Source organism: Triticum aestivum, chromosome 7B (assembly GCF_018294505.1).
Source record: "Triticum aestivum cultivar Chinese Spring chromosome 7B, IWGSC CS RefSeq v2.1, whole genome shotgun sequence".
NCBI lineage: Eukaryota > Viridiplantae > Streptophyta > Magnoliopsida > Poales > Poaceae > Triticum > Triticum aestivum.
The window spans coordinates 213,748,272-213,756,268 of NC_057813.1; the positions used below are offsets into that span (position 1 = coordinate 213,748,272).

General features: G+C 48.7%; 1 protein-coding gene across 1 annotated transcript; it reads left to right on the plus strand.

The window, feature by feature from the left end:
- The first annotated feature begins 1,848 nt into the window (after positions 1-1,848).
- On the plus strand, positions 1,849-3,296 carry LOC123162197 (peroxidase 1). The gene is made up of 3 exons (XM_044579989.1): positions 1,849-2,308; positions 2,385-2,550; positions 2,637-3,296. Exons 1-3 carry the CDS (start codon positions 1,916-1,918, stop codon positions 3,047-3,049), a joined length of 972 nt encoding a protein of 323 aa, XP_044435924.1. The 5' UTR covers positions 1,849-1,915; the 3' UTR covers positions 3,050-3,296.
- The last annotated feature ends 4,701 nt before the right edge of the window (positions 3,297-7,997 follow it).

Consider the following 7,997-nt stretch of genomic DNA (forward strand, 5'->3'; position numbering starts at 1 on the left):
AGCAAAAACCCTATCTATAGTTGCAAAAATGGGATTGTTTTGATTATTACTCCAAGTATACTTTCTATTTGCAACATTAATCTCCATGAGACACCATTTTGTTAATCCAGTCATTAAAGAGGTAAGAAAACTGATTATTAATAACACCATTGTTCTTGTCAGCCGTGGACCTGACTAAATTAAAATTCCCCCCCCCCCCAAGTAAAACTGGGTAAGTAAGCCCATCCATGATATCATGTAATTCAGCAAAGAATTCAAGCTTACATTCATTATAAGATGTACCATAGACAGCAACAAGATGCCAAATGAAACCATCTGATTTGTTTTTCAGAGTTGCAACAATGCAAAATTTCTTATTAATAAAACCAATTACTTCAAACAAATCACTTTAGAGACCCACAAGGATCCCACCAGCCGTGTTTATTGCAGAAAGATAATGCCAGTCAAAGGCTATCCTACCAGGAATGCCATTGAGGATATGAGCATAATAATTTCTCTTTTGGTTTCAGAGAAACACAGGAAGTCTACATTGTTATCACAGATGAAGTCTCCCAGGCACTGAATTTTTTCAGGTTGTCCTAAACCGCGAATATTCCAAAAAGCTCCTATCATTTTACTCTAAATGGGTAGGATAAACCACAAGGCTTTTTCTTAGTATTCAATGCAGGGCATTCCTATCATTTCTTAGAATTTAATGTTGAGCATATATTTTGTTAGCAGACAAGGTAATACGAAATGAAGAAGAATATGCCAACTCATTGCAAATGAAGCGCTTGTGCATATCTGAAGAAATTTATGAGAAGAATTGTGTTGTTCAAATGAAGTGAGAGAAATCTTATGGAGACTCAGGCCCCGTTCGGGAATACTCCGCTCCACGCTCTGATCCGGGAGCGGACGGAGCTGTAGTATGAAATCTGGGAGCGAGCAAACTGCCGCTCCGCAGATTCTAGGAGCTAGTGAATTTCCGAACGGGGCTTCATAGTCAAACTTCTGTTTTCTATCTGTCTTTTAAAGGTGTATAGCTGTGTCTGATACTCTGATTTCAAGTTTTTAAATTTATTATTTTTGTACGATTTCATGGGGAGTCCAATATTAAACTTGCGTATATGATTCTGTCTACTAATGTCTGTAATGCACTTCGCTTCTAGGACATGTTCCCTGTAGTGGAACTTTCAACTTATTTTATTTACACCGCTGGAGCTTGGTTATGGTTCAGGATATCAATATAGTTTTTTATTTAGCACAATTTTTTTTCATTAGCTTTACCATTATATCAGCGGACAGATTCGTAAGCTTGCCGTTAAAGTAGCACAAAAGTATAATTGATTAACGTGTGTTAGCCGACTGAAAGCTATTAGCCTGGTATTATCGGGGCGCGGCAAAGTTCCTAAAACCACGATGAGTAATTTAAAATGGAAGGAGTAGTTATTACTATCAATCAAGGAATTCGTCGGGCTGTTTAGTGTCAAAACAAAATGTTGACTAGTCCATTTAATCGGCAAACATACAAGAACAAACGAAACGAACAGTATCCAGCGCCGCGAAGCACAGAATTAGCAGCGCCGCAAAGCACGGAATTAGCAGCTCATTTATAAGTTTGATTATTCAAGTAGTCCTAAATAATCCAATTCATCCCCCCTAGCTCGAATATATTCCCCCTATAATATAATGACAGAGACGATCGAGCTGCCCTGGTAATGGTCCGCACGCATGGCATGTTTGCTATGTTTGTCGACGGTCATGGCGAGCACGAACTGTGCTCTGCAAGGTCAACTCAAGCATCCATATTACATCTTCGATCGCCATATAAATGCAGCCACGATCGACCAGGATCTTCATCCATCCATCCATCCATCCATTCCCTCTTCCTTGCTCGATCAGACCGTGCGCACATTGGTTCATCGAGTCCTCTGCCATGGCTTCCGCCACGTTCTTGATCTTGGTCGCGGCGGCGAGCCTCCTGGCCAGCTTTGCGCAGGCCGATTTGCAGTACGGTTACTACAACACGACGTGCCCGGGCGTGGAGAAGCTTGTGCGCACCAAGCTTGAGGCCATCTTCGCCGCCGACTCCACCCTCCGCGCCGGCCTCCTCCGCCTCCACTTCCACGACTGCTTCGTCCGGGGCTGCGACGCTTCCCTCATGCTCAACTCCCACAACGGCACCGCCGAGAAGCACGCCGACCCCAACCTCACCGTGCGCGGCTACGAGGCCATCGAGGCTATCAAGGAGGTGGTGGAGAAAGCATGCCCCCTCGTCGTCTCCTGCGCCGACATCATGGCCATGGCCGCGCGCGACGCCGTCAATTTTGTACGTACTCCTTGATGTTACTAGTACTCCATTGATTCTGAAATTGCTCTGCTCATCATAAGCTGTCGTGGCGCAGAGCGCTGGGCCACACTACGAGGTGGAGACCGGGCGCCGCGACGGGAACGTCTCCATGTTGGAGGAGGCCCTCACCAACCTGCCACCGGCCGATGGCAACGTCACCGTGCTCACCGAGTACTTCGCCGACAAGAACCTCACCATGAAGGACATGGTCGTCCTCTCCGGTACGAAAGAATCATTCATAACTCGATCGCGCTGTTCTTTGTCTCCGATGACCTGACTGAACATGTCATACAATGCATGGATGCAGCGGCACACACGATTGGAGTGACGCACTGCTCGTCCTTCTCCAAGCGGCTCTACAACTTCACTGGAGCCGGCGACCAGGACCCCTCGCTGGAGCCGGCGTACGGGAAGACGCTGACGACCAAGTGCCCAGCGGAGAAGATGGCGAGCGTGGTGCCCATGGACGATGTGACGGTGGACAAGTTCGACCTGGGATACTACGAGTCCGTGTACAATCACCGGGCGGTGCTGCGCTCCGATGCCGCGCTGCTGGATGACAGCCTCACCGGCGCCTACGTCGCGCTCATGAACAACGCCTCCTCTCTCGACATCTTCTTCGCCGACTTTGCCGTCGCCATGATCAACATGGGCAGGGCTGGCGTTCTCACCGGCACCCAAGGCGAGATCAGAGAGACCTGCGGCGTCTACGTCGACTGATGATCGATCGTGAATCAAAATTCAATCTGACTATTTGGCCTGACCGGTCGACTGTGATTTGCTACTCGATCGGAATTTATTTCTACACGCAGGGTGCTACCCGCATATGCACCACAAGTTTTTTTGGTTGTAACATTTTCTCGTGAAGTTTTGAAAAGTTCATTGTGTTCGACGAGTTTTTTACTATATATAGTACGAAGATAATGAGAATATATAATTCTAAAAAAAAGAGTTGTCTTAACGATAATGTGCCCAGATGATACGGTATACATACATTTTTAACGCATGGAGCAAGGAGTGCCCTTGATCAAAAGTGAGGCTTAATGGGCTATTGACCGGTCATTTAGCTTGCCCAACCATATTTAACTTTCACTTTGCTTATTATATGTGTGCTTAATTAGTACATGGGCCGATTGATTCCGCATGGCCCATGCATGCAGGTGCAGATGGCAGCCCCGTGGCCGATCAGATGACGAGAAACGACGGCCGGCGAGATGGCACAAGCATGGCCGGCACGTCGGCTGTGACAATCGCGCCCCTCTGACCTCAAGCAGGAGCAATCATCGATGATGATGGCCAGACATGAGGAGGCGTTTGCAGCTGGAGGCATCATCAGCTGGCTAGCACGCCCTCGTCTCTCTCTTGTTCCCAGGGTACGTATTTTGTTTTGTTCCATTGTTTTATCTGGTTTCACGGGAGAGAGGTACGCATCGAGGGAAGACGCGCCGGTGACAGCAGCATCAGGAAGATCATGAAGACATGCCCGCGGCGGTGGCACGCTCGTTGGTGAAGACACGTACCATGGCCATATCCGGCGGCGGCACGCATAGCTCGCGAGCGAATCGTGGCGGCGGCCGCCGCGTGAGGTGAACGCACAGCGAGGGAAGGAGAAAAACACCCAGGACGTGACTGCACGCAGCGGACGCGGCCAAGAGGAGACGCGCCTAGGGTGCAGCGTCGAGGAACTCGAGCGGACGCGCCCCATGCCGGCGGTGGCGCTGGCTACGTCCCGAGCTCAGTGACGGGCCGACGGCGACGGTGTCGACTCGCAAGGCGCGCACTGAGTGGCGCTGCCGCGAGCCGCTCGTAGGGGCGCCGGGCCGGAGGCGTCGTAGATGCAGAGAAGAAGAAAACGTGTTCACGGCGACGATGGCAGCGGGATCGCGTTGCCGATGATCCCGAAGATCCGGCGATGAGTTGCGTCGTTGGTGAGGGGTCATTGCTGTGGCGAAACCGGAGCTTGACCACATACCTCGAGACAGGCCCATGGCGAACAGGTCACCGACGTATAGGACATTGGCGTAGCACCTGCCAAGGCGACGCGCCCTCGACGACGCCACCCTTCGCCGACCCTGTTAAGAGGCGCCTTTGTCTTGCAGACCAACAAATACGACGTCCAGCTGAGGCAAGGCGACACAACCACTGCGATCATCTCTCCACAAGTTCACCAGATGTCGTGGTAATCACACGTCAGATGCCAGGGAGTGGCTTATCGTGGGTGCAACCATGAGGATGTTGTCGGGTCCCGGAAGCGAGAGTGAGCACGAGCTCAATAGCACACGAGACGTACCCAGGTTCGGGGCTCTCCGTAGAGATAACACCCCTAGTCCTGCTATGATGACTATGATCAAGAGTGTACAAGGTTGCTCCTTGAGCTGTGTTGCTAGAGGAGGAAGAAGGGTAGAGCTACCTCTCTTCTCCTAGCTACGATGTGGATGTGTGGAATGAGGGCTGAACCCTTTGCATGGGTGAGCCCTGGGGGGTTTTATAGGCCAACCCTCAGGGGTACAATGGTAATACGACCGGGTGTAGGACCCGGACGTTAGTGACTAAGGTCGCTGGGTTCTCCATCGGCTGTTGGGGCCCGCCTCTGGAGGGCCCGCCGGCTGCCGAGAATCCGGCCGATAGGACGGCGGGCCACGCTGATTGCCTTTCGCTGTAGCTCTGTCCTTGATGGCGGAGGCCGCGTCATGAGTCGTATGGCTACAGTCCCGCGTCAGGCGGGTAGGTGACCGCTTGGTCAGCGCACACCGTAGCCACGCTCCGTCTTGTCGTAGTGGGTGAGTGCAGACTCCGAGGGAAAGGAGGGGCCGACTTCTGGAAGCTGGCCCGCCCCTGAGGCCGCCTTCGAGGGATGCGCCGTCTTCTAGAAGCCCGTGGGCCATGATGATTGCCTTCTGTCATAGCGCGGTCCTTGCTGACGAGGGCCCCGTTGAAGGAAATATGCCATAGAGGCAATAATAAAAGATGTTATTTATATTTCCTTATATCATGATAAATGTTTATTATTCATGCTAGAATTGTATTAACCGGAAACTTGATATATGTGTGAATACATAGACAAAACAGAGTGTCCCTAGTATGCCTCTACTTGACTAGCTCGTTAATCAAAGATGGTTAAGTTTCCTGACCATAGACATGTGTTGTCATTTGATGAACGGGTTCACGTCATTAGAGAATGATGTGATGGACAAGACCCATCTGTTAGCTTGGCATAATGATCATTTAGTTTTATTGCTATTATTTTCTTCATGACTTATGCATGTTCCTCAGACTATGAGATTATGCAACTCCCGAATACCGGAGGAACACCTTGTGTGCTATCAAATGTCACAATGTAAATGGGTGATTATAAAGATGCTCTACAGGTGTCTCCGAAGGTATTTATTGGGTTGGCATAGATCGAGATTAGGATTTGTCACTCCGTGTTTCGGAGAGGTATCTCTGGGCCCTCTCCACTACTAGGGAAAACCTTATACACTGAACTTTAGCAGTAGCGCGCGTTAAAAAAGCATGCTGGTGCTAAGTAGCAGTAGCTGTAAATGCATCTAGTGCCACCCCTAGTTGGTTTTGGAGTATTGACGACAAAGTTGGTTGAGGGACTAATGCGTTTGTGAGAATTACAGGATAACGCAGGTAGTATCCCTCATTGATTCGGTTTACCTACCGGAGATGACCCCTAAAAATGTATGAAGACATTGACGATAATGGTGGTATGTGAAGATATTCATATTGAAGACTATGACATGAGAAGACATTGAGTGAAGACTATGGAGCGCGAAGACTGTGTTGTTTCGTTGTTTCCTTTTCTTCTTTGTTGAGTCATAGGAACCACCGTACTGTTAAATGCACAACCCAAGTGAACAAAGTCAGAATGACTGAAGTGATGCTCAACCCAAATCCTATGTCTTCGAGCGAAGACAATGAGAGCAAATCTTATCCAGAGCTGGATGAGTCAGCTTTGCTTGTAGTCCAAGTAAAGTTGCCGTGTGTGTTGAAATCTGACCGTTGGAACACGTGTCAGTTCCTTAGTGACCCAGGGTCATTTCGGACATATCAGGTCGGGTTGCCTTGTGGCTATAAATAGCCCACCCCCTACACCATAAATTGGTGGCTGCTCAGAGTTAGTTCACGGCTTTTGTCGTTTGAGAGCAACCCACCTGGAAGTCTTTGAGAGAGAGAAATCCTTGCGAGGACAAAGCCCAAACACCCAGAGCCAAAGAGTGTTAGGCATCACTGAAGTCTTTCTGTCTGAGTGACCTGAAGACTTATTACACTTGAGGACTGTGTATCCTCCAGCCGGTTAGGTGTCGCGTTCTGAGCATCCAAGAGTCATTGTGGATCGCCGGTGAACGAAGTCTGTGAAGGTTCGGAAGTCTACCTCGAAGACTTACCAGAGTGATTGGGCGAGGACTGTGTGTCCTTAGCTCAAGGGGAATAAGGTGAAGACGCGGTCTTCTGAGTTGAATCTCAGCCTCTCTAACCAGACGTACAGTTATCACAGCAACTGGAACTGGTCCAACAAATCCCGTGTCTTCAACAAGTGACTGGTTCTATCCTGTCCCTCCCTTTACTTTGAGTTTGTCTTCGTGAAGTCATTGCCTATTTGTCGTACCTATTTGACTTTATTGCTTGACTATTATCGTTGGTTGGCTTCATACTATCTTCCATCCTGATCCTTACTACCAAGCTGCTATTAGTCTTTGTACTTTCACATTATTGCATACTTGACTATGGTTTGCTTGTTGTAGTTTATCTTCCGCTGCATATCAATTAGGTCATTTCTATTGTTTGTCTTTGAAACTTCCACGTTTTGAAGACTTTCATAAAAATCGCTTATTCACCTCCCTCTAGTCAATAACTAGCACTTTCAATTGGTATCAGAGCAAGGTACTCCCTTGTTCTATGTGATTCGGTTTAACCACCTGGAGTTTAGCTATGTCGACTGCAGGGATAATCAAAGTCTCCGCTGCTTGCCACGTGTTCGATGGAAATGAATATCCCTACTGGAAGAATAAGATGCGCATGCATCTTGAAGCCATTGATGTCGACCTCTGGTATGTCGTCAAGAACGGCGTTCCCAAAACTGGTGAAGGTGTCACCCCTACTGATGTCAAGAAGTTCATTCAACTGGACTCTACTGCAAAGAACATCATCTGTGGTCATCTGACCAAAGGACAGTATGGCCGTGTGAGTGCTCTGGAAACGTCAAAGCTAGTCTGGGACTGGCTATCCAAGGTCAACGAAGGCGTCTCAATCCAGAGAGACCAAAGGATCAGTGTTCTTCGCAACCTCTTCAATCGCTTCAAGAGAAACGACAATGAAAATGTCCAGCTCATGTTTGATCGCCTCACCGACATCACAAATGAGCTTCAGGCTCTCGGCGCCACTGAGATTACCAAGCATGAAATCGTCAAGATACTACTGAGATCACTTGACAGCTCCTTTGACACCCTTGCCCTCGTGATACAAGAACGCCCTGACTTCAAGACACTCGATCCGTTTGATATACTTGAGAGGCTCAACACACATGAGTTCCAGCTTTCTGAGAAAACAGATATGTATGGTCCCAACTATGGCCGAACTCGTGCTTTGAAGGCAAAAGTTGTTTCCTCATCTGAAGAGAATCTGACTGCGGTTCTGATGATCCTGAAGACATTGGAAAGGA